Consider the following 25,540-nt stretch of genomic DNA (forward strand, 5'->3'; position numbering starts at 1 on the left):
CAAGTGTTTCCAAGTCGATCATTATATGATAGTATGTAAGACAACTTCGAAGTTCAAATGTTGAATATTGTATATGTATATATCGGCAATCATGCTAGTAGTAGTAACCTTGTGAGTCTAGTACTGAAAAGGAGAAAGAACGACTCGTTATAGTGGCTTGGAGAACTTATCTAACTATATCTGACTATGAACATTATCGGCATACAATATATTATATGCCATACTACATGGTTGTGTAACCTTGCAGGCCGACGTGATATATGTGGGTGGCATATAAAGCCTCTCTTCATCAATATCAATTGAAATACCTCCAGAGCCAGCTGGCTGTATAGTTGTTCAAGAGGCACTCCCATTGGCCACCAATAACCTGGATCCACATTATGTAATATGCAGAGTACATCACGTGGCTTTATCGATAAAGTGCCTGGGTCTAGAAGCTCCACAGAGCACCCCATTGTCGATCATCTCTCCAACAACTGAGATGTAGCGACGGCGATGTCTCTTAACACCCCAGACCGAGATTCCTCCTACCCTCCAAACCAACGAGAAGCTTTCAAAACATCAACCTCGAGAATAGATGATCAACAAGCTCACCAAGGTCAAGAAGTGCCTGATCCTGTCACATCTCCGCACGGCACAACAAACGAGCCTACGATTCCAGCTGTTGAAGCCCATGATATCTCAGCAGCCTCTCAACATCCGAACTTCCACCCGTTCTTCACACTAGTCGAAGACCAACAAACAGGGGAATACCATCACCCAACCGTTCACTACATCTTCTCCGACGATGACACAGACATCATAACGGCAGCAGCTCTGCGAAGCCTCGAGTCACAACAAGATGCTTTGTCGAGCAGCAAAAGAGAACAGCTTCAAGAAGAAGAAACCGCACCGCTTACTGGAGAGAAGCCTGTACTTCTCCCGCCTCCTATCCCCGGTGTACGAGACAACTACCTCGTTTTAGACGTTGAGCCGGTTCCTATCGAAGAAAACACAACTGCAGCTGCAGCAGACATACAACCACAAGCTATCGATATCCATACAGGACCAGGCCAGTTATCTCCATCACCGGCGCGACAGGACAACTTGGCCGGGGTAACAGCGAACACGGCGTCTCCAGTTCAGTTTCGAGTGGCGGCAGCGAAGAGCTTCTCTCCAACATGGCAGGTTCTTCAAACCGAGATGGTCCCGGCACCAAGGTTCGAGAATAACGAATCTAGCGACACTACGGGACATGGTCTTATGCTCAAGGTCCATGGGACAAGCGGGTTGCCGTATGTTCCTGCGTCTACCAAAGACCATGGGGCTCATCGTTTAGAGGAAATGATGGATCAATTTGCGAAGAGGATGTCAGAGCTGCAAACTATTATCAATTCTGTGGAAGTGGATCATGATAATGCCCCCGGTGCGGAAAGTGAGAGCAGGCAGGATAAAGAACAAGACCATGACGAGAATGAGAGGGGAGATTTACCGGATGATGCAATTGGTGGGGCTTTGCAGAAGGAAGACGTGGTTGAGAGACAAGCTACAGATGAAGATGAGTAAGGATAGTTCTTTGATTTGCGACGTTGATGAATAACGAATGGATTTGGCGGAATTTCAAGGTTACGAATTGATGCATTGGCGTTCGCGATTTGATTAATTGGACTACGTTCATATATTGGGGATACCACATACTCTTTTACTTCCATCTAGCTTGAATGAATGAACCTGAATAAATGTTGTATTAAGGCCAAATTGCCTGATGTGAAAGATGATAAGAAAATGTCTAGTAGCCAAGACCGCCTCTATAGAGCAGACAGGATGAATGAAGCAGTTCCACAGAACCTCCTCTAGACACCGACGAAATTGAGAGGGAAAGAAAGAAGAAGAAAAATGGCAAACAGCGATCATCCATATCACACACGGATTTCTCAACCGGAACTCCAATCAGCCAAGAACTAAAAGCCGGGGTATCAAGATGTTACACTCAAATTGAAACACAAAGAAAAAGAACAAACGAGGGGAAAGAAGAAAAATAATGATCCAGTATCCACTGGCTAGTTGGACGGCCGGTCTCGGTTATACCGACGCCCTCCCGGGATGCCAGACAGCGGTACGTTCTCACGGCCTTCCATCATGCCGGCCATTTTTTTGGAAAGCATCTTCTGGGGGAGCTTGGTTTCAACAGTGTTGCTCGTATTGTTCGAGCCAGAGCGACGACGTTTGAGAGGTGGCTGTTCAGACTCGTCTCTCTCAGGGGTGCTTTCCAGATCTATAACACCGTTCACCACTGGCGTTTCGGACTTGGCGGCGAGAGGGTTTTCATCAGCGAGTTCAGGTGAAATGGGCTTGGCGACATTGAGATCGACCTCCCTAAGGCCGGTATTGATATAGGTTGCAGGTGCCGATGAAGGCTGTGTTTCTATTGGTTCCGCGGGGTCGCTGTAAACGAAGTTTTTGGAGGGAGAGGCAGCAGGAGAGCTGGAAACGGCGCCTGTTTGGGTATCTTCTTCCTCATTAAATGGAAGAGCAGTGAATTGTTTGGATGTCCGGTGTCGGGACCGAAGACCTTCATGAGACTCCGTGCGTGGCAGGCTGGTAGGGTATTCATATTTCCGTTTCTGGGGAGTAGCACCTGTCGGGCTGTATTTCTTGATAGGGTGGCTTTGTATTTTGTCTCGAAGATCCTTGAGGGGTAGACAAACCTCTCTTTCGAGAGGCGCAGTCGATTGCTTCAATTCTGTAGTGTGCATGTTGGCATCTTGTTCGAGTTGACCAATACGCGAATCAAAGCCATCCAGTTGACCTTGAACGACGGCGCGAGAGTCTCGCACGTTCATCGCCATGGAATCGAGATTGCCAAGTTGGGCTTCATGGAAACGACCATTATGAGTCCGAGCCTTTGCAACGAAATCATCGAGGGCTTCCATTTGCTTGCTCATATCACTCATCTGTGCATCCACAATACGCACCGTTTCTTGATGTACTGACTCTGTAGCACGTTGAATCGAAGCATTGCGTTGGTCGAAGGTCTCCCAGTCGTTTCGCATCCTGGTTTTGATGTCTTCCCGGGATGCAGTAACGTCCTTCGCAAACTGCTCCTCTTTGAAGATCCATTCGTCGACTTGTCGGTCATGTTGCACGGTAGCTTGTTCCAGAGAATCGCTTGATACAGAAAGATCTGTGCGTAGGCGCTCAACCTTAGTCTTGAGTCGATTTGATTGTCTTTGATTCGAATCATCAAGCAGATTCCGGATTTGAGACATAAGATTGTCTCGTTCGGCTTGGACACTCGCTTGTTCTTCTTCCAAAGTCTGGGCGAAGTTGGAAGATGCTTTGCGGTTCGCCTCAACAGCTTGTCGGTTGGATTCCTGCAGTTCGTGACGGAGCCGATTGATTTCGGTCTTCTGTTGTTCCAAGTGGCTTGTCATATTCTCAAACATCGCTTTGAAATCTTTACCAAGATCACTGTACGAAGAGTGCAGCTGCGAATGGAAATCTGAGAATTCTCCAATCACCTCTTCGGAAATTCGAGCAGCTGCAGCTGAAAGTCCGTTCAGCCCTTCGCCCACCTTGGTTTTGACGTCCTCGCGAAGAATCTTTATTTCTTCCAGAACCTCATTCATTTCATCTCGCGCTCCACTCGCACGAGTTTTGGCTTCAATTTCAACTTTGTCAAATTTCCAGTCATATTCTTGAAGCTTTGACCGAGTTGATTGGATTTCGTTAATCTCACTCCCAACGAAGTTATTGATGCGAGTTGATATACTGTCAAGAAGCTCAGCATGCTGGTTTTGAAAGCTTCCCATGCGGGCATCGATCTGCTGAGTGACAGTGCAAACGTCCCCTGTGGAAGTTTGCCATGTTTGGTAGTTGTCGGTTTCGAGGTCATCTTTGCGTTCAATTTTGGCGTGCAGTCCGTAGACGTCCTCAACAGTGCCGTCCAAAGTGCTTAAGAGGTCCACGCCCATTTCGCGCAGCTTTTTCTCGGTAATCTGATGGGCCCTGCGTACTGTCGTCTCCTCGTCCAATTTCTCGGACGTCGTCTTTAGACTCCTCTCGGTTTGCTCCAAAACACCCCGAGTGGACTTGAGAGTGTGCCGAGTGCTCTCGTTGTTTTCTTTCAGTGTATTGAAGTTACCCGTGAGAGCGAATAGTTCCTGCACCTTGTGGCGCAGGCTGGACTCCATAGACTCGATCTTGGCACGCTGTTCTTCGTTGACGATTCGCCGAGATTCGCTTTCCATCGTCATCTCTTCGTGAGCCTCTGGGGTCATGTAAACACCATTTCGATGGCGTGTAGCAATGAGCTCACTCTTGAGTTTTTGGATCTCCATTCCAATATCACGCAACAACTTATTTTTTGTGACCAAAGAATTAGTCTGTGGTTTGTTGCGGATATTCTTCGCGCGGAATGCATAATCAAGGGTTGAAATCGTCTCTTCCAAGTTGTGTCGCGCAGGCGAAACCGTTGCAATTATACATGTTTTCGTGTGGCCGCCGAGGGAATCTTGCAATAAACGGGTGAGCTTCGACTCCCGGTAAGGAATATGCGAGCCCTTATCCACCAGGGCATTAATGACTCGCCCCAGTGTGAGTAAACTTTTGTTGATTAGACCAGCTTCTGCTGCTCGCTTGTTTTCTGCGCCACTTCGCCCAATGTTTTCGCTACCCGCCAGATCGACCAGATTCAGCTTTCCATAGCTAACGTAGTCCTCACCAGACTCAGTTGTTCGATTTGTAAGGACAGTGATCGAAAATATAGTGTGACTTCGGGAACTGAGGTCGTTACATTTTGTGGCGGCCACTTGACGCTTGAAACTTCCCGACTGCAGTAGCTTGATACCTGTAGATGCCGAATCGATGTATGTTTCCTCCATTCCTTGGACCAAGGTGGCTGCGTGCCCCTTCTTCTCGTGCTCGAAAATTTTCAACTTGGTTTTATCATCGACCGACAAAAGATCACGCAACTCTTCATTATACAACTCAATGAAAGAGCATTTGACGGTGCTTTCGGTCCCTTCAAGCTTGTTGAACAATGAATACAGTGTTCGGGGAATAATACCCGCGTCATCTGATAGTATTCCCAATGTGTCGGTCATATCACCAGACATTGTATATGTCTTGCCTGTTCCAGTCTGGCCGTATGCGAAAATCGTACAGTTGTATCCTGCAAGCATCTAATATAATTAGCAAAGGGGTGGTTTAGAGACGACGAAAGCCAGGCTCACTTCATTCAAGACCGGCAGTACGGTTTCCTCATATACGACTGTTTGGTCCGCAGCAGGTGAGAATACTTTATCGAAGTCGTATGTTTTATTTGACAACGAATTGGGTCCCATAGACAAATCAACTGCCTTTCCACTGACACCTTCAGTAGACAAAACTACCCCGCTGTTCTCTTGAATCTCGCGATCATTGCGACCGCGACAACGTACTACCACATGGATACTGGTGTCCGCGTTGATCTCACGATCAAAGTCTCTCTCCTTTCGCTTTACCGGCACGGATGGCGGTTCTGAATTTGGCTTCGAGACACGCGCTGTGGCGGCGGTGCTTGATATTCCGCTGGGCCTCGCACTCACTGCTGGCGATACTCCCCGTTCTGGCACAGCAGAACCAGCTCGTCGAGTCGGTTGGCGCAACCCTGTTCGCCTCGCAGGGAGAGATGAGGCAGGCCGAGCTGGGCCGGCCATGATTTTTTAATTTGCAACTGAGTTGAGGGTTTGGTGACTTGAATATGAAAATTCGTGAATTAAATGTTCAAAACAGTAGGCTCAGTAGTCAATATGCCTAACCGTGGAACGCAGAGACTGGAAGATCGTCAAGGTTGTTAATCTGCACGAGTGGAACCCTTTGGGCAAAACATAAACAAACCCCACGTGATTTACCCACCTCATCCAGACTCGGGCAATACTGTTATGACCAGTATCCCACCGCCTACCCAAAGTATACTAGTTCCTCGGGGTCATCCCCCCTCTCTCACATGACTGAGCGTCATCGCGCTTTCCCCCCACGGATGATCGCGCCTTCCCCCCATGGATGCGCTGCTTATCTCTTTGTGTTTTTCTTTCTTTCCTCAACTTCACGGTTGGATCTAACTTGATGCCGTGACTTCTAATATTCCCGCGATGACTGCCAAAACCTCGGCTCAAGTTCAAATATTCCCAGGAAAGGGCCTAGGATTTCTAAGTATTCATTTCCCTCTCCGATAAGCTATTGTATGCGTTGAGATAAAGGCTAATGTTGGGTCCAGCCTTGGGTGCTTCCTTGCATAACATCCTGACCCGAGTCAAGTCCTATCCCAAAGCCTACCCTTCTATCGATCTAGCATACTCGTCTACGGATCCTCTTCGCAACCCAGTCGTATTGCAACTCCCTTCTAATGGACTAAGGCTCCGCTTCGATGGACCCGACCAGAGACTCCGCTTGATTGAAGTCCTGGACTTCCCGCGAGTAACCCTGATCTACAAGGGTCAGGATGTGCTCAAAGCTGGCAAAATAGGAGAAACAACAACTTCCTCCCCACAAGGTCCCAGCTTTCGACATGTCTACAACCGCCTCTTTGGCCCGTCCTACCCGGGCGAGTATGTTCCGCCGGCGGACAACTCCCCCTATGGAACTTATGTTCTATCCTACCCGGGTGTTTCATTCACATTCCCTCTTCAACACTCAGCTTGGTCCGATCAGTGTGACTTTGTAGCCTTGTTGTCATCCTCCGCTGCTCTGCCAGCTACCTCCATGGCTATCTTCCAAGGGTCATCCTGGCCTGAGGTTCGTGCAAAGCTGTTTACGCAGCCACCCCAATATCCCCGCTCATCAGCAGTGGTCGGAAAGTCACGCGACTCCTTCGCCGATGAGGTAGAACAATTTCATATCCTCGGGGCCGGGAAGTTGGAAATAGTTAGGCGAACAAGTCCACAGTTGCGCATTAATCTAGGGGAGACTACCCCTCAGGATTTGATTGCAGAATTTGGTCCTCCGGATGCGATTTATCGTAAACATGATCGACGAATATCCATTCATCGCGCTGCAGCAGCGGGCGGGGATAATCTCCATCTGAGCCCCTCGCCGGGTCGAGGGATGGATATACCTGACACTGACCACTCCTCCACGAACAGTGTGACGGATGACTCAGACGAAGAAATATCTCTTGGCCGCCTCGGTGACTCGGCTTCGCTTCCAGCAGAATGTTTCTTCAATTACTTCCATCATGGCTTCGATGCTTTTATTTCATACCCAACAACTCCAGGACCAGCATTTCCAACGTCCGAACTCTCAGAGCAACCACATTCACCTCCATCTTCTCCCCAACTTACAGTCACTAAAATCATTCTACATGGAAATGTGCCAGGGTCATATCCTTTTAATCGCCACCGCCGGAGCCGTTGGATAATTCATTTCGATGATTCTGACGACGGGCTCACTTCCGAATCGCCCTATGAGGAAATCTCAACGCGACTTCGTGATATTTGGAAAGAATCTTACAATAACCAAGTAGAAGAGCGTGCTATGCAACGACCCATGGTGTTGAATCGTGGTTGGGGTGATAGCCCTGAAAGTAGCGTTGAGTTCCTTGGAGGTTGGGAAGAACCCTCCTCCAAAGGTCCTAGATCAAGCTCAGATAGCCACGACGGTGGCTTGGGGAATACGGAGCTGTTTGGCTTCCCAGGTCTCTTATTTGAAGTATTGAAGAACGGCGCGGTGAGCTGCTTAACAGTCTATTGATTCCTCGTTAGTTTCTACGTGACCATTTTGCAGTTTGGGAAGAAGGGACTTCCATATGAAATATATTCAGCGATGCATTTACGATTTGTTTTTATGAATCATCCATAACTATATGGCTACATATACCTACCATTTTTCCTCTCCTGAACGAGAATCGTTACACATACCTTACCCGTGCTGCTGTGCACTTTGATATATTCTGAAGCATCCTTGAATTGGAATTAGAGTTCATGTGAATTTCGTAATATTACATCACATAACTGGTAGCCCCCGAAGTATTTTACCTTGAACATAACATTGCAAAACAACCAGCCCTCTTTCTCAAGTGACTACTAATTCGGGAATCCACTCCTTCCACTGTCGCAGCCAAATATTCATCAAATTATTACTGACAGAATCGACTTTCCGTAGTGTACTGCTTTCCATTTTGGAATGCTCAACACTGAACTTTAGTTTTAGAAAGCCCTCTCTGGAAACGAGGAAGCGAAAGAAATCTAACAGACCTGCAGCAGGAACATTGCCCAGGTCACCTTCATCTTTCTCAACTCGAAGCTCTAAATCTCGAACCCATTCAGCAAGAGGAACGACATTGGCATCGCAAGCTCGAGCCACGAGATCTGCGAGTGCTCTCCAGTCTCCCAAATTCGGGTTTGTGATGTGGTAGACCATGAAGGAAGGGCGATCTTGACGTCGCCGACTCTGTAGGATTTCCGTCATTATGTGAGCAGCAGTATCCTGTGTGTAGATTAAAAAAGTTAGCCTATTCCCAGAAATATATGCCACAAATGAAATACTTACAATGGGCAACCAGTCAACGTGTAAGGGGCCTAAGCTGGATGGAACCTTATGCATTGTACTTGAAGAGCGAACCAAGGACGGAAACCAATCTCGAGTATTCCATATGCCGGCTTTCGCGTTGGTAGGCCCCGCCAGCTGTCCGACGCGATGAATGGCAATTCGAGATTTACTTTGTTCAGACGCAATTTTGCATAGATGTTCAGCGACGAGCTTTGACTCTCCATATCCTTGATCAAGAGTCTGTGTCACTTCGGGCAGGGTCTCTGTTATCGTCATTTCCGATTCTGCGGACTGGTACATCACAGTCGACACGGATGATACAAAGTGGAAATCTGCATGCCGAGAAGATTCCTCAACTAGGGTAAGTAGTCTTCTAGTTCCAGCTATCTGAGGCGCAAAAAAAGCGAGTGGCTGATTGAAATTGACTGGCCAGGCATTGTGAAGCACACAGTCAACATTTTCTTTTAGAAAAGTGTATTTTTGGGACTCGAGTCCTAGAAATCTTTCATCTAGACTACACGTCCAAAATTGCACACGTTTAGTCTCTGTCAGCCAAAGTTTTGACAGTTCCTTCTTTTCGAAGCTCGCGACTTGTTTTTCTTTCGCATCGGAGGAACGATTCAAACAAATCACAAGGGAAATTGATGGATCCTGCAAGATGGAGTCCAAAACATAGCTTCCTAGCTCTCCAGTAGTACCAGTTATAGCAATAGTGAGGCCACTCGAGCCTAAAAGTTGCGCATGCTGCCAGATCGATCTAATCAGACTATCTTTTCGTGACCAGGTAGTAGACGCTCCGTTTTGCAGATCATTCGGCTCGTGGCCATGAATATGGTTATATAGAACTTTTGCCAGCTGAGGGATAGTAGAAAGATCATAAATCTGAGCGCTAGTCCATATAGATGGCTTCTGAAGCTCGAAGAGCTCGCGTTCAGCGAACTCTAGCCTTTGGCTCAGCTGAATGACTTGAAGCGAATCCATCCCTAACACAGCGAGATCACCTTTCGGGTCAATGCTGTCAAGGGAAAGCATCTGCATGACTTCATGCTGAATCCAGTGTTGAATTTGTAGGAAACTGGTTCCTAATGGGTCTTGCTTATGCTTTAAGGATTGCACTACCGCACTCTTCGGCTCATAGAGCCTTTCCAATTCAGTATTATAATCTTTGAGAATATCGCGCCTCCGTATGGTTCCCTTTGGTGATAATTGAAAGGGTTTCTCGCGGGACGTAAAGACAATGTGACTGTCAAAAATCTTGGCATACCCTGGCAAAGCCATATTCGCGTTTTCAACCAAATGCCAAATTTTACGTTTGAGCAGGTCAAACGTCCAAGATGAAGGTAACTCCTCCCATTTTGGCTCAATAAGTAGCGCTGCTTGAAATTTTCCCTGGCCAACAATGACGGCAATGTTGACTAGGGAATGTGATCCTATGACCCCTTCCGCCTCAATGGGATTAAACTTTTCTCCATTGCTGAGAACTATGATATCATCCCTTCGACCATCATAGCGCCAGAGACCAGGCTTGGAGGGATGAGCTCGAAACAGATCGCCGGTTCGATACTCTCCAACGTGTGGACTGGAATGGGAAATACCATGATATCGGCGTGTGCGGGTCTGAGGCAAGACTAACTCCCACAAGTCATTACCGACATTATCCATATGCAGGTCAAATTCAGGTATCCATTCGTTATATGCCCAGTCAGCGGGATCTTCACATTGTAGCCCGGGCGTATAGCTGGTTTCACTGCTTCCCAAAATAGTTTGAATTCTGAACAGCGACGAAAGTTTATTTCCTGTGGCCTGTGCCATAGGAGCACCACCATAATTGATCCCAGAAAGCTTTTTAAGACCGGCAAGACCTTCTTCGGTATTTATCAATGTTTCAAGGGTGTAAGGAGAGAGAGTCCCCCAGGTGGGTGGATTGTTTGAATTCATGATTTGGGAAAATAGCCCTGGGGTCAAAGGACGATCTGAAGCAAAGAAAAACGGAGTTTGAAAAAAGAGAGATTCCGCAAGACATATTATGCCCATGAAATGGAACATTGGACTATAAAAAAATCGGACCTCTCCCCGGTGTTGAAGGGAGAGCAGCGAGTTCTGGCGTCCCGCGGGAACAGGCAACGCCTGCATGTTGTCAATTGTAGCTAGATATCCATGGGTAATAGTAACGGGCTTGGGAAAGCCTGTGGTACCCGAACTGTGTATGATCATTGCTGGAAGGTCTTCAACATCCCTAAAGTGTACGTTGTGAGAGAACGGAGAGGCCTTTTCGGATGAAAAAACGTCCCCCATACCATCAATATGCCACCGTTCCAGTGATATGTCCGCACACGTGGCTTCGAGCTCATCAACAGCATGCTCTAGCTGTGTCTTCTCGCTACCATCGACAAGTATGCAACACTTAGTCATTTCCAAAAGATGCCGCTGAGCCTGTTGGGAGTTTCTTGTCGAGAGTAACAATGCCTGGTAGGTTTGTTAGGGAATTTAGATGAGTATGAATTATAAAGTGGAACTTACTGCGTGGCCCGTCTTCATGCACGCTAGTACAAATGCTCCATATCTCAAATCATTGGTTCCAATATAAGCCAACACCTGTTGCCTTGCTTTTCTATTCATTTTCCCGTCAATCCACCATGCCAATCTGTTTACAGCGTTGGAAAATTCATGGACTGTGATCTGAACCCAGTCTTCTCTCTCACTGTACGAGGGATGAATACAGTACAGGGAAGAAGGGCTTTCCAGAGCCTGCTGGTCCAAAATGCGAGTGAGAAGCCGACCTTCAAATGTAGATGACTGCATATTGGTTTGGAGTGTTCAAGTCGTTTATAGAGTTAGATAAATTGAATAAAATCCGGTTGAAAAGACAAGTACAGACAACAAAAGCAGCTTTTAAAGATTGACCGGAACACCCCTTTGAGCATCTACAGCCAGAAGTTTGCCTCTATGCTTGGACATTACGTAGAGAAGTTGCAAAAACGTCATCATTTCCAAAATAAGAAGAAGAAGAAAAAGAGAAGAAGCAAAATGGTCGAGTACGAACACCTTATTCAGCCAGTCACAAAAGATCACGAGTAGGGCGCTCAGATCATATGCACACTTAGTTCTTGTGGGCATCCTCTATGTTGTGTTACCCACCCAAAGACGGTTCAATTTTCCGGCGGCCAATCCACTATTCTGGGGGTGCTAAGATAACCAGCAACCTCAAACTTGGATAAAGTCATGCAAGCCACTTTTCATCGTCACACAGGAGCCTGGTGTGTGGCAGGATGCATTGGCCACTATATGGAGATTAATTTTATGCAGAATGACCGATTTTGGCGTGATCATAGGATCGATAGTTTTGCCGACTTGTTATCCGGCATTGCGCGAGAGTGCGCAACAAGTGCCAAGTAACTATCATACAAACACAGATGAACCTATGATATTCAGTTTCAACCCTTCTTGTATGATAAGACGTCAATCTCTACGCACTGTTGATAGCTTGGATACTGGGTGACAATCAAGAAACTCCCAATGCAATGCGGCCAATGGGGCTTCTCCGAGCTATCACATGGAAGGACTCTGCATCAAGCATATTACACAGAGGGGGGTGAGACGCTATCTTTCATCAAGTTGAAGAATGAGGTCAAATTTTGACCTCGGGAGAGAAAATTGGAATCTGATGTCTCATATGGATCCCCCCACGGTGAAAATCCGAATAAATAGAGCTCGTTTTTACAGATATTGGTCCTCTAGCTTTCGTTTCAACTCAACATTGTTTTTTTAATTCATCAAGGTACTACATTTCGACTTTTGAAAGAATGGCAGCGTCATTTCCTAGGCTGTTGCATGACGATGATTTCCCATTTCGAATTGTCTCCCATTTGATCCCAGTCCATTCATTTCGCGAGTATCCCGAAGCCATCATCGACGACTCCAAAGATGTCTACTTGGCAGTGAAGCAATATATTCCTTTGCTAAATCAACATCATGATCGCAATGGATCGGATCCCATGACTATCATAGCAGCAGCTGGGGTAGGCTTTCTCAAAGAGACCTACGAGCCACTATTTGAAGATGTGCTTCGTAAAGCATCCCTCGCCGGATTGAACATCCGATCTATTTGGATTGCCGACCAGTTTAATGTAGGAGAGAGTGCATTGGCAAATCAAAAGAATCTTGGGCATGATGGATCAACCGTTGACCATTCCCGTGATCTGTGGGGCATGGTTAATCATTTCCGCCATGATATGCCCAAGCCGATCATTGGACTGGCTCACTCGATGGGATGCTCTCAGATGCTATTGCTCTCTTCTTGGCATCCAACTCTCTTTCATTCTTTTGCTTTTACAGAGCCTGGTATCGATCCCAAATATGGAGACATGGCGCTGGCTACATGGGTTTCACGAGTCCTGCAGCAAGAAGATTTCTGGGATACCAAAGAAGAAGCGGAAAAAGTGCTCGTCAAATCTCAAGTGGCTCAGAAATGGCCGGCGAAATCTTTGGCAAGGCTGAAGCACTACGGCGTCTACCAGGTCAAGACAAACCCTACGCCGAAATGGGCATTAACTACACCAAAAGATCAGATAGCATGCGTGGTTTTACGACATATACCGAATTCCATTCAAGTCTCCTGTGATGACTTGGCAGATCTGACAGCATCTCAGCGCGAGATGGTACCCGATCTTGATCCAAAAATTGCCCTACGAGGTTCTTTTTACCGATCTGAATTCCAACATTCGTGGGATCTGTTGCCTAAAATGCGACCGTCTGTACTCTACATAAACGGAGACAGCTCGCCCCACTTCGGAGACCCGTCAACACGAGACCGAAGAGCAGAAATAACCGGCACTGGGGTAGGTGGAAATGGCGGTATGAAACTACGCGCAGTTCAGCAGGTCGTCATTAAAGGGGCAGGTCATAATATGCCGTTTGATGATCACTTTACACAGGTTTCTTCTCATGTAGCCCATTGGCTCGCTAAAGAATCCCAGCGATGGGCGGATGGTCCTGGTCAACGTTTACGTGACTGGAGGGCAAAAGAATTTGGCAATCAACAGAGAGTGAGTCAAGATTACACTGATTCTTTGCCTGGGGAGATCACAACAAGGAAAATAATGGCAAATCTGTAGAATATCTGCTAGGCTTGCGAATCCAAATACCAGGATCTTCATCTACACTCTTTTCCTGTCTTACTTTTTTCTGTCTCGCAAATCTAAGATGTGATTTGGTCACGGGTTAAGGATTGTACAGCGCAACAAACAGGGGTGTTCTTTATGCTTAATCTTTTCGAATTCCATAGAAGCTATGTCCAAGTCTTCAAATTATTCCAGATGTTCTTTTCTACTAATGGCAGCGAAACTTTATCTTCGCTGGCTGGGGTCTATTCGCTTGTCATGTTACTCGGCGTCACTGATGGCGTCGCTGATGACGTGCAAATTCGAGAATAAAATGACGTTTTGTTCAGCCTAGACGTACTAGGCTTCACTATCTTTAGCTTTATTATACTTTCCAGATCACATCTCATGAATTAATTGTGTGTCTTTGATACAATGTATGGCCTTGGCTTTATATCTCCCCTTGAATCTCGATGCTACATCATCTCTGCAGCTCCCCTTTGAGCAATCAGAAAGTGTAAGTCTTCTGACTGCCTTAGCTCTGCCTCACCTTTCTGATAGAATACATAATATATGATGCCGAGGATATCCGTCACATGTGTATTGTAATTGGTGCCTCAATTACTTGTTGTTGATTTGCCGATATTATTATTGTTTCCCTATTTGTCCGTGACCCCGTGTGGCGAAGGTCAAGTGCAAATTATTCTAATGCCCCCCGATATCTTGTGACATGTGATAATGCGATAGAAATCAAGATTGATGAATTAATAAGGTGAAGATGCCGACAAAAAGGTTACGATTATCTAAAGTTCCCAATGGAGAAAAGTAGAAACGAGGTTCATTCGCTAAAAAGCAGATCAACTCCCGTTGAAGCAATGTTGGCATGAAGTGTGGTTTCACAACATATGGTTATGCCGTTTTTGATTAGATGTGTGATACGCAATGACTCAAAAGGGACACATTCTTACATGCTGCTACGGTGTACATACCAATTCGACAGCTGACGGTTGAGATAAAATTATGGTAACTCGTTATTGGTTTCGGTCATCTAGATCGACTCTCCCGATTGGGATTGCAACAGCATGGTGGCGTTACTCTTTCTAGATGGGTATTATGTGTACTTATATAAGAACTTGAAGCGAGAGTTTTCCATCTTCGACAAACATAACCATAACAAATTTAGAAGTTTGATATTTACATCATGGAGTTATTTACCTATTTCAATGCCTCAATTGCTACTATGTCGACAAATTCTGTCCCCATTGATCTCAGACTCTTTCGATATTGGCTATCCACAGTGTCCATCAGTATGAAACATTGGCCAAGTGTCCCCGAGCTAGCCAGGCCCTTAGCAGCACCCAGCCTCATGCACCCTCTTATTTTCTTTTGTGTATTTTCATTCATCTTTCTATACCATACTCGCCATGAGATTCCCATATACCAACGCAAGTTTCATAAGCGAAGAATTTTCCTCTACATACACATTGCTACTGGCGTGACAGAGGCATTCCGGTACCGACTCAAGGAAATATTACACGGACCTTCTGATATACTTCCCGATTCACTGGAAGTTTTATCTTGCTTTATATGGGGCTTGACAAGCTTGGAGCTAGTGAAGACTCTCCGTCGAGGAGATCCACGAACAACCCGACCACCTTACCAAGCAGGTGCTATCCTGAGGCCGGCGGTATCTCTCGCTGCATACCTTTTTGAATTGCCTGCTCTACACAGACTGTCTATCAGTGCCTTGGATGCCTTTTTATACGCCCGTCTGGCAATTTCCTTCTTTACCTACACACCGTATATTAGATCATACTCACGCAGCACAATTTACGCTTTATCGATTCCTCTGGGTGCGTTTTTATCTATTCATCAAAGCCAGATTCCTGGAGCCTCAATAATATTCATTTTGGTTGCGTCATATATCACACGACTTAATGAATGGGTCACACAAGAGTCTCGTTCTCTAAGGAGGTGAGTGGGCAGACCAGAGATCCGCTTCTATGCTTATTCTGACTCATATTCTTAGTTCTAAAGATATTTCCTCCGAGGTCTCGCCATATTGGAAAGCAACAATATCGATGCTTGTCAGCATGGGTTTCGTTGAACTGGATGAACTGAGAGAAATAACAAGAGCGCAAGAGCTGGAAAAAATCGTGGTTGATGAATATGTGCCTAGCTAGTACTTCGTCAATTGATCTGATGGGATAGAATGTGTGTCACGGCCCACCTGTCGTATTCTGAAATGACTTGGGTATTGAACAGCACTTTTGTCAATTGTCGGTTTTGAGTTTATTCTCTGATTGAAGTATAATTTGCCTCTTCTATTGGTATCAAACATTCATCGATGATAGACGAAAATAATGATTCAATAAGGACTGGTCCTTAGCAACATGTGTTTAGTGCTCCATTTCAATTATTCATTTACACTTGAAGATCCAAGACTGGAAATCTATTAAATTTATTCTCTTAACACTGATTGCTGAAAAATGCAGTGATCAGTATGTCTCTATTGCTATTCAGCTAACATGTGGAGGTATTTACAGTATTCAGCCGGTTTGTGCGTCGATCAAAGGCGAATCGGCTCAACTCCAATGAATACTAGGAAATATGTAGAAGTAAAACACAATAGTCTCTAATATAATCTATCTATCTCTTTATTTACATCTCTTGTCTGTCTTCCATTCACATCAAACAGATAACTGCAGTGTGCCATCATAAGAACAGCTAATCTCAATATTAGGCTTCGGGTTATTCTCACAAATCCATTTCGTCCCAGGCGCGCCGCCATTCGCATTGGAACTTAGTAGAATTTGTCCATTTTCAGGAATGGAACCATTGACCCTCTCAAGCTGCAAAGTAAACAAGTTGAAATCGACAGGGCCTTGAGGGAACTTGATATAGTATTCTGAATCATTGCATCGGGCATTTTGATTTGGCGATTGTCCGTATGTCCTATAGTACAGAATAATATTGTTAATTTTCTCTTCTTTATTCAAATCAAAATAGAGCGGTTTTAACTTGGAAACATAAGGCACATACCAGATCAAGTTGCATTCAGTCGGGGTATCGTTGGGATAGTTGGGATCAGTGACCACAAAATGCATGAATGCTCCTGGGCTATTTGGTCCTGCGTTTGCATAAAAGTCGGTGATTGAAATGAAATTATCTCGTTTCAAGTTGGCGGTGGTAGGAGCAGCAAGGGTCGAGCTCGCGGCAAGGAGAGCAGATGCCATAAGGAACTTCATGACGATCTTGGATGATAATTTCGTTTTCTTTGATGATCTTGATCAATTTTTCTTTGTAAGTAAGGGTTGTAGAGAGGATCTTGGATGATAGCTGTAGAATAATGATATCTGGAGGTGGGAAAGGGTGCTATTTATGCATTTGAGGCCCAGAGCTTAGCTTCTAAAGTTTGTTGTAAAATTGCCATCTACCAACTAGCTAATATCCTTACGGTGGTCATCTTTGAAAATCAAATGAGACATAAAAGCACAGCCTGGATTCAGATGTGGAGATTAGTTCTCATTATCGAGGGTTTAATTGATAAAATTCATAGAATGGGTCCGTAGTCGGGAATACGTGTCAGACGAAACGACAAATCGACGTGACACTATCCAACCCTGTTGCATTTAGTCCAATCCAAATATACACTTTACAGTAATTGTTATAACATAGTGGATGTCGACAGATCCTGAAGCTTCTATTTTAAGAACAATTCGTTTGGGGACTATTTTCAGGCGTTCCAATCACAACTACAACACGATGTTGACTGCTTCGATCACGAAGATCGTTACTGTATAGAGTGGCATGCATAGGCTAAGCCACTAAGCCCCAGAAATCATAATTAGCTCTGGCTTTGCCTAATCTTACTCACTAGGACTCATTGAAAGTGTTTATTTATTTGTGTTTACGTGTTAAGGAGTTCAATCAGTGCCTCGAATAATCTACAGGGTCTTTGATGCAGGTTAGGTCCCTTGAGTGGAAGGCCTGGTATACGAAGTTCAGTCATGGGATAGACTGCCTAACGCCATCGCCATGCAGATTTCGGGTGATTAAAGTAGATTCGAATGAAAAAAAAAATCAATTTAATTTTCAAGTCATTGCATCCTATAGAAAACATCTATTCGTCCAAGCAGCTCGAGGGTGTATGTGTATCTGAAATATGAATATTTACACTGTTAAATATGTAGTCGTATTGTAATATTCGTTCGACCCGTACACTCCGGTGTCCACGCCGCGAAGTCCACCTCCAAGTCTACCTCCGCGGTTTTTAAGCTTTCAAGATCATCAACAGGATCCCACCAAATCGCCACGGGACATGCAGGAGAATGTCGAAACCGCCGCGGTCAATCCCACGGTCCTGGACATCAACATTGAAGCTTCCTAAATCCACATTCCCCCCGCGCGTAACGCCAGCCGACCAGAAAAAATACCTGAAACGATGTACCGATGACCTCTACGCCTGGCAAGGTCGCGAACGCCCTGCGAATAAATCCTTCGTCCTACACGATGGCCCACCGTACGCCAACGGAGAATTGCACGTCGGCCATGCTCTGAACAAAATATTGAAGGATCTAATCTGTCGCTTTCAATTGGGACAAGGCAAGCGCATCCGATATGTGCCTGGATGGGACTGTCATGGTCTACCCATTGAGCTGAAAGCGCTCCAGGGACTTCGAGATATGGACGTACAGAATGGCTCAGTCAGTCCTGTGGTCATCCGGAAATCCGCGCGGCAACTTGCGAGGCAGACAGTCAAGGAGCAGATGAAAGGATTCCGCGGGTTTGGAGTGATGGCAGATTGGGACAATCACTGGAAAACAATGGACAAGACATTTGAAATGCGCCAACTTGGTATTTTCCGAGAGATGGTGGATCGCGGGTTGATCTACCGGAAATTCAAGCCTGTCTACTGGTCCCCGTCAACAGGGACGGCACTTGCAGAGGCTGAGCTGGAATATAAAGATGATCATGTTTCAACTGCTGCACTTGTCAAGTTTCCTTTAGTAAACATCCCGGAACATTTGACCAAGGACCCGTTACTCCAGTCGCGGGATGTCAATGCGGTTATTTGGACAACAACGCCCTGGACATTGCCTGCGAATGCTGCCATTGCAGTCAGTGAGGAATTGGAGTACACTATCGTTCAGTCTGAAACTCATGGGTATCTTCTTGTTGCTCAATCACGAGTTGAATATCTTCAGCATATGTTGAATGAGGAGCTTGATATCATTGTTCCGTCGATTCTTGGATCTGAACTGGCTGACAAGACTACCTATCACCCATTGTTCAAAGATGCGACCGCTAAACCTCAGCCTATAATCAGTGCACCATTCGTTACTGCGGACTCCGGATCTGGCTTGGTTCACTGTGCACCCGGCCATGGTATGGATGATTACGAAGCCTGTCTTGCTCGTGGCATTGAAGTATTTGCGCCTGTGAATGACGATGGGAAGTTTACTGAAAAGGCGATGCCCCATGACCCTACTCGTTTGTCCGGAAAGGCAGTGCTTGGAGAAGGAAACACGGCAGTACTAGAATATGTTCATTCTCGAGGTCAACTACTTGCTCAACATCGCTACGATCACAAGTATCCCTACGACTGGCGCTCTAAGCAACCTATCATCATCCGAGCTACCGAACAGTGGTTTGCTGATGTCGCCGATATCCGTACCAGCGCTCTCCGAGCGCTCGAAGATGTCAAGTTTGTCCCAGAGGCTGGCAAGAACCGATTGGAGAATTTCGTCAAGGGCCGCAGCGAATGGTGTATCTCACGGCAACGAGCGTGGGGTGTTCCCATTCCTGCCCTTTACCACAGAACCACTGGCGATGCTGTTCTCACCAAAGACAGCGTTTTGCACATCATGAACACCATAGAGGAGCGCGGCATTGACGCATGGTGGACTGACAGCGCTGATGACCCAGCTTGGCTTCCATCCTCCTTACGTGATGACCCCATAGGCTTCCGACGCGGTACCGATACGATGGATGTTTGGTTTGACAGTGGCACCAGTTGGTCAGAAATTGACGTTCCCACTGAAGGCCGTAGTCACCCTGCCGATGTCTATCTTGAAGGAACCGATCAGCACCGTGGCTGGTTTCAGTCCGGTCTCTTGACTTATATTGCCCACCAGCTGGCCTCTGGAAAGACCGATATTCCCCGTGCCCCCTTCCGTAATCTCATCACTCATGGTTTCACTCTGGATGAGGACGGTCGCAAGATGAGCAAGTCTATCGGCAACACTATCCCCCCTCAGACCATCATGGACGGTACTCTTCTCCCTCCTCTCAAACCGCGAAAAGGCAAGGGCAAGAAACAGGCAGAAACCCAAGAACCATCTTATGATGCCTTGGGGCCTGATGCTCTACGTCTTTGGGCCGCAAGTAGTGACTATACCCGTGATGTAGTGATTGGTAAACAGGTTCTCCAAACTGTCCATACCAGTCTTCACAAGTTCCGAGTCACGTTCAAGCTATTGCTAGGGGCATTGGCAGACTTCCAACCAAGTTGCCTAGTCCCTTACGGGCAGTTGCAGCAGGTTGACCGAATTGCATTGAAGCAGCTGTCGGACATGGTCCTTACCTCTCAAAAGTCCTTTGACAATTTTGAATTCTACAAAGCTGTAACCCAGCTGAATCGCTGGGCCAACCACGACTTCTCTTCCTTCTACATGGAAGCCATTAAGGATCGGCTCTACACGCTGGGTGAGAACAGCAGCAGTCGCCGAGCAGCCCAGACCACTCTCTTCCACATCTTTAGCCACTTGCAAGAAGTATTGGGTCCCATCACTCCACTACTTGTGGAGGAGACCTGGGAACATACACCCGAGGCTATTCGATCGCAGAGTGATCACCCCTTGCAGCGGGTTGCCTCGATCCCGGCTTCGGAATGGAACGACCCAGCCTTGGACATCAGCTACCTCGAATTGAATGCCGTGCACTCTGTGATCAAGAACCTGCAGGAGCAGGCGCGTGGGGAAAAGCAACTTGGCTCGTCCCTGCAATCATACGTCCACCTGGTTCTCCCAGGTAATACAAGCCAAACAGTTCTCCACCAGTACCTTTCCGAGCTGCCCGATCTGTTCGTTGTTTCATCTGTAACCCTTAGCCAACCCGGCGAGTCCGTCCCCACCGAGATCTCGGAAGCTGAGTGGCAGTATGAGGGCACATGTGAGCTTCCCAACAATCAACAGGGTGCGGTCTATGTCTACGCTCCTCGAGCCACCAAATGCAATAGGTGCTGGCGATATGCCGTGGCGGAACCTGTGGAGCCAGAGGCAGCGATCTGCACTCGATGCGAAGATGTAATGGAGACATTACAGTAGAGAGGCTGATCTGCAATGCTATGTATAATACAAAAAATATCGATTCATGCATGTACCATAATTGCTTTCCCCACTTTGTTGTTTTTTACATAGTGTCTCTCTTCTCCTGCGTAAATCCTCTTCTTATTGGCCCAATCCCACTAGCTGCATGATGCTGTGTACCCTTCAATAATATTAATTATTGTTAGTCATATCAAACAACATTATTAACCATGGAGAACCAGTTTACCCTCTCAAGTAAGGTTTATCCAAGATCTGGCTTGCTTCGGTTTCACAGTGGCGATGACGACAGCTGTGATGTAAATCACTATTTCAATTCTTGATCTTGTATTTTCCCCCCCTCTCCAAGTTGCCATTTGCCATCTGCCATTTCCTTCAAATAACTCACTCTTTTCTCCATAACCGTTCTTTTCTCAACACTTCCCTTCAACACTCTCTTCTTATTCCAATCATGTTTGTTCCTGCCGACTTTGATCATTTCCCCACCCCCAGCCCCACCTCTTCGGTGCTGCCCATCCCCACAGTGATTCCGGGCGTCCCGCAGATCCAAGAGCTCCACGCCACCGGACACCGTACTCTATGGTATGTCAAATCACTCCAAAGCCCAAAACACGAACACGTCTAACTGATCTCAACGGGAAATAGGGTTGTGACTGTATTGATGGGAATATCCTCTCTGGCCTTCTACTCTCTCGGCTCTCGTGTACCCCTGGTAAGGACACACCCATACATCCATTCCAAGCTCCAGATCTTGAAACCAACCTAACAATCCACCTCCAGTCCAAACGTGTCTACCACACCCTAAGCGCCCTCATAACAACAATCTCCTTCATCTCCTACCTCGCCCTCTCAACAGGCCAAGGCATAAGCTGGAAGCACGATGAAATAGTATCCCACCACAAACACGTCCCCAACACAACCGACGATGTCTTCCGTCAAGTTCTCTGGCTCCGCTACGTGAACTGGGCCCTCACAACCCCTCTCATTCTTACAAACTTCGCCCTCATCTCCGGTCTACCCGGCGCACATCTCTTCAGCGCCATAGCCTCGAACTGGGTAATGCTCGCAGCGGGTCTACTTGGTTCTTTCGCCGGACACACTTCTGCGCGATGGGGATGGTTGACGCTCGCTTGTATTGCATTCCTGACAACGCTTCACCATGCGGGTTTCCATGCCCAGCGTGCAGCGAAGAGTAAGGATGCGCTATTGAGACGGTTCTTTGGTGCCTTTTCGGGCTCTGCTTTTGTGGTCTTCGCTTTGTTCCCTGTGTATGTGTTGTTCTCCATTGTCTTTCTCGATCTGGAAAACGTACTAATTATTACTCTTAGTGTGCTTGCTATTGGTGCCCTTGCTCTGAAGATCAATGTTGATACTGAGACTGTTCTCTTTGCTATTCACGATATCTTTACTCAGGGTCTGTTGGGATACTGGCTTGTGTTGTCGCATGACAATGCCCAGGGAACGTAAGTTTACTTACCTGCTTCGATTGACATATTCAATACTAACCATCTCTTGGATGCTCTAGTACCCTCCACGTCGATGGATTCTGGTCTCACGGAGTCGGCAACGAAGGTGCCATCCGCATTGAGGACGAAGAGGGCGCGTAATTTATCACCACGTTCGAACGCTCTCAATGACCCATTATGAGACAGAAAGTATTTTCGCCATTTAAAAGCGACAACAAACACGACTGATTGAATTATGTGCTGGGGTGTCTTGAGTTCTAGGAATCACAAGGACAGGAATTGCAGCTTGCATGTATCAGACTGAGGTAAAGCTCAGGTTTCAAATTATCACGTTTTATTTCGGTTTGCATGACTTCATATTTTCATGTAAAATAACTGCCGTCTATTACATTATGCTTCAGGACTTATGTAAACGCTTTCACTTCTTCCACCAAAACGCCATTATGCGTATGAACCTCCAACCAGAAAACCGCTTTGTACCCCCATAAGAATAGCCCCATGGTAGGATGAAGAAAACAAGCCGCCTCTCAAGAAGGAAAAAAAGAAGAGAAATCACTCAAGCGATCAATCAAGTACTCAATTAGTCTCCCTCTCCCTCTCTTTGCCCACAAACTCCAGATATGAAATCTTCTTGGCCATCTTCCCATTCTTAAGATCCATAACTGTCAAATCCTTGTTGATATCAATCTTCAAGATACCAACTGGAACAGGCTGAGAATCAATCTTCCGAGGAAAACGTACAGAGACCTTCTTCATCGAAAGTGGCAACCAAAACCCGGAGTCGATACACTGGCCCTTGAAATTGATACATCGCAATTTGCTCGAATCAAACCATTGAATGAAAGGATCTGCATCAACAACAAAACCACTCAGTGTAATTTTCCGAATCGGAAGTCGACGAGATGTCCGTCCTATGGCCATAGCGCGAACCTTAGCCTTCTCAATGCATTCCTTGTCAAGATACTCCCCATCCCCGATAATACAGGCTAGTTCGCCATTGCCACGATTGCCACTATAAAAGTTACCAAGGTCAGCAAGTTCCTCCCCAAATGACCTAACGTAATGGACAGCACTCACAAGAAAACTGGAGCCCCTCCCATCCTTGAGTCTAGAGTCCATCCCTCATCAATAACCTTCCACCGTGGCTCATAAATTCGATTGACAATATCCGGCTCCAGCGACATCCCAAGCTCCAGTTCATCAAGTTCAAGCATCAACCACACAGCCTGCCAGATGTAACTTTGATAGGACTGCATCATCCCAACGAGCTTCAGTGAGCGCAGATTCCGGAATTCGCAAAGCGGTCTCAGCTCCAGCAAGTCTAAACAGTAGTATCCACTTTGTGTTGAGTCGGGAGGACATCGCCAGAAGAGGTCTAGACCAAGAGTCTTCTTTGTTCGAGATAGACTAGACCAATATTCAGCGCCATGAAAGTCAAGAAGTGGTCGTCTTGGAGTCGCTGGCTCGGGATCACGGGAAATATTGAGCTTTTCCGGATGTGTAAGATTTGGAACAGGGGTTCGACTGGCAACAGGACTATGGAGTGGACTCAAATCAAGACCAGGACTCGATAAGCCAGTAGCAGGGACTAAATCAGGTGTTTCTTGCGAAGGATCACTATCCAACGTACCAGCTAACAGATTGAGCCGCGATGTGGATCGAGTGATGCCCCAGCCAGGGTCCCCAGGGTATCCCCCCTTTCTTGTCCCGTCTCAGATCGGGGGCATTTTGGACTATATCCCAGTTGGAATAGCTAGTGTTTTCTTCCCATTTCTCTTCTGCTAGTGCCTTTTTCAAAGCCTTTAAAGAACCCGCTGCAGTGATGTCGCGGCCCAATGGACGCGGTCGTGGCTTCACAGGACTCGCTCGTGGACTCAGGTTTAGATCAGGAGTCAAAAACGCGTAGGTATCTCCCAATGCAGTTATTTTTTGCGAATCAAGCTTTTTCTTCAAGTCAGCATCAAGATTGAGCTGTGAGATGGAGTGATCTATCGTCCAACTAGGGCACCTCGGGTCGATTCCCTGCTTCTCGCCTTTTATAGGGGTGCTGGGCAATTCCCTCCACGAATAGGTTATCCCCTGGTCATCTTTCAAGAGAGGTGTCTGTGGACGCCACGACTCTGCGGGTCTTGTAGGGGAAGGGGATCGAGCACGACGGATTAAATTGAGGCCTTCACGAATGCGGGACGTGACTGTAGTTGTGGATTTATTACGACGTAGACCTGGGTCGCCTTTTGTATCAGGCATGCTGATTTTTGGGTAGTGTCGAGAAAGTAAGGTTGAGATGGAGGCATCTGCGTGATGTGGTAGATTAACGCTTCGGATATGTCTCGATTTTTCTTGCTTTTCGTCGTCCTCCTTGGCCCGAGGACCTCTTTCGGGACCTAAATTGAATGGAAAGCGCTTGTGGAGGCCGGTATCGTGCTCTACTGCATGTTAATCAGATCGGGTTCATCCCAAGGGCCCAAGATAAGGTTGAGGTAGGAGGAAAAGAGTGAGGATGAAAATTAGGCGTCAAGATCTTAAAAACTCAAAAGCCAGTATATAGGGTTTGAATCTTATCTGCGGGTGAGCATAGAAGAAAGAAAGCCTTACTTCCATTTCTCGAGTTCAATTCAGACTCTAGATGCTCTTGGTACTCTTGAGCATCTTTCCAGAAGTCCCGTCCCATGAGGGTATTCCTCCAGTGTTCAGGATATTCTTCCATGTTTAATTGAATGATTGTAATCAGTTGGGGAAAGAAAAGAGAAGCTGGTTAAGATGAAAAGTCTCGATCTCATGGGGGGAAATGTAAGTCAAGTGAAAGCTCATTGCGGCCTGGCTGAGGCAAGAGCTGTTACTTCATAGATCAGTCCCCTCCATACATCACCTACACGAGAACCCTTCTCCCACTTAAAGACACCAAGGCATAAATCCTAGCATCCTTGGTCTGGTTATCTAGCTTATAATATAGCACTCAAGGTCCAGGAAAAACCAGATCCAGATCTGATCTTGAATTCTGCGTGGACTTGATCAGCTGGGTTGAGGTCCTAGCGCTGACGTCGGGTTGTCAGGCAAACCATGCATGACTGGTGTACAGTGCAATTGTACCAGTTCCAAGCTTGATTCGAGGACTGAGCATACGATATATTAAATGTAA

At 46.4% G+C, this 25,540-nt stretch overlaps 9 protein-coding genes across 9 annotated transcripts; 5 read left to right on the forward strand and 4 right to left on the reverse strand.

Moving 5' to 3' along the window:
• Positions 1-495: 495 nt before the first annotated feature.
• N7478_008897 (uncharacterized protein) lies at positions 496-1,545 on the forward strand (the record flags this gene model as incomplete). Its single annotated transcript, XM_056925111.1, has 1 exon — positions 496-1,545. One exon carries the CDS (start codon positions 496-498, stop codon positions 1,543-1,545), a length of 1,050 nt encoding a protein of 349 aa, XP_056777837.1.
• A 494-nt stretch (positions 1,546-2,039) lies between these two features.
• Positions 2,040-5,678, reverse strand: N7478_008898 (putative kinesin family protein (BimC); the record flags this gene model as incomplete). Its single annotated transcript, XM_056925112.1, has 2 exons — positions 2,040-5,162; positions 5,214-5,678. 2 exons carry the CDS (start codon positions 5,676-5,678, stop codon positions 2,040-2,042), a joined length of 3,588 nt encoding a protein of 1,195 aa, XP_056777838.1.
• A 547-nt stretch (positions 5,679-6,225) lies between these two features.
• Positions 6,226-7,710, forward strand: N7478_008899 (UPF0183 domain protein; the record flags this gene model as incomplete). Its single annotated transcript, XM_056925113.1, has 1 exon — positions 6,226-7,710. The coding sequence occupies one exon, from the start codon at positions 6,226-6,228 to the stop codon at positions 7,708-7,710; it is 1,485 nt and encodes a 494-aa protein (XP_056777839.1).
• Positions 7,711-8,031: 321 nt separating this feature from the next.
• On the reverse strand, positions 8,032-10,920 carry N7478_008900 (NRPS-like enzyme; the record flags this gene model as incomplete). The annotated part of the gene is made up of 1 exon (XM_056925114.1): positions 8,032-10,920. The coding sequence occupies one exon, from the start codon at positions 10,918-10,920 to the stop codon at positions 8,032-8,034; it is 2,889 nt and encodes a 962-aa protein (XP_056777840.1).
• A 1,391-nt stretch (positions 10,921-12,311) lies between these two features.
• Positions 12,312-13,622, forward strand: N7478_008901 (uncharacterized protein; the record flags this gene model as incomplete). Its single annotated transcript, XM_056925115.1, has 1 exon — positions 12,312-13,622. The coding sequence occupies one exon, from the start codon at positions 12,312-12,314 to the stop codon at positions 13,620-13,622; it is 1,311 nt and encodes a 436-aa protein (XP_056777841.1).
• A 2,675-nt stretch (positions 13,623-16,297) lies between these two features.
• N7478_008902 (uncharacterized protein) lies at positions 16,298-16,855 on the reverse strand (the record flags this gene model as incomplete). The annotated part of the gene is made up of 1 exon (XM_056925116.1): positions 16,298-16,855. The coding sequence occupies one exon, from the start codon at positions 16,853-16,855 to the stop codon at positions 16,298-16,300; it is 558 nt and encodes a 185-aa protein (XP_056777842.1).
• A 1,083-nt stretch (positions 16,856-17,938) lies between these two features.
• On the forward strand, positions 17,939-20,935 carry N7478_008903 (isoleucine--tRNA ligase ISM1; the record flags this gene model as incomplete). Its single annotated transcript, XM_056925117.1, has 1 exon — positions 17,939-20,935. The coding sequence occupies one exon, from the start codon at positions 17,939-17,941 to the stop codon at positions 20,933-20,935; it is 2,997 nt and encodes a 998-aa protein (XP_056777843.1).
• A 451-nt stretch (positions 20,936-21,386) lies between these two features.
• N7478_008904 (opsin family protein) lies at positions 21,387-22,542 on the forward strand (the record flags this gene model as incomplete). Its single annotated transcript, XM_056925118.1, has 5 exons — positions 21,387-21,517; positions 21,581-21,647; positions 21,716-22,203; positions 22,264-22,398; positions 22,461-22,542. 5 exons carry the CDS (start codon positions 21,387-21,389, stop codon positions 22,540-22,542), a joined length of 903 nt encoding a protein of 300 aa, XP_056777844.1.
• A 435-nt stretch (positions 22,543-22,977) lies between these two features.
• N7478_008905 (uncharacterized protein) lies at positions 22,978-24,648 on the reverse strand (the record flags this gene model as incomplete). Its single annotated transcript, XM_056925119.1, has 3 exons — positions 22,978-23,413; positions 23,479-23,937; positions 24,032-24,648. The coding sequence occupies 3 exons, from the start codon at positions 24,646-24,648 to the stop codon at positions 22,978-22,980; spliced, it is 1,512 nt and encodes a 503-aa protein (XP_056777845.1).
• Between the last annotated feature and the right edge of the window lie 892 nt (positions 24,649-25,540).

Source organism: Penicillium angulare, assembly GCF_028827245.1.
Source record: "Penicillium angulare strain IBT 27051 chromosome Unknown utg000005l_segment0_segment0, whole genome shotgun sequence".
Taxonomy (NCBI): Eukaryota; Fungi; Ascomycota; class Eurotiomycetes; order Eurotiales; family Aspergillaceae; genus Penicillium; species Penicillium angulare.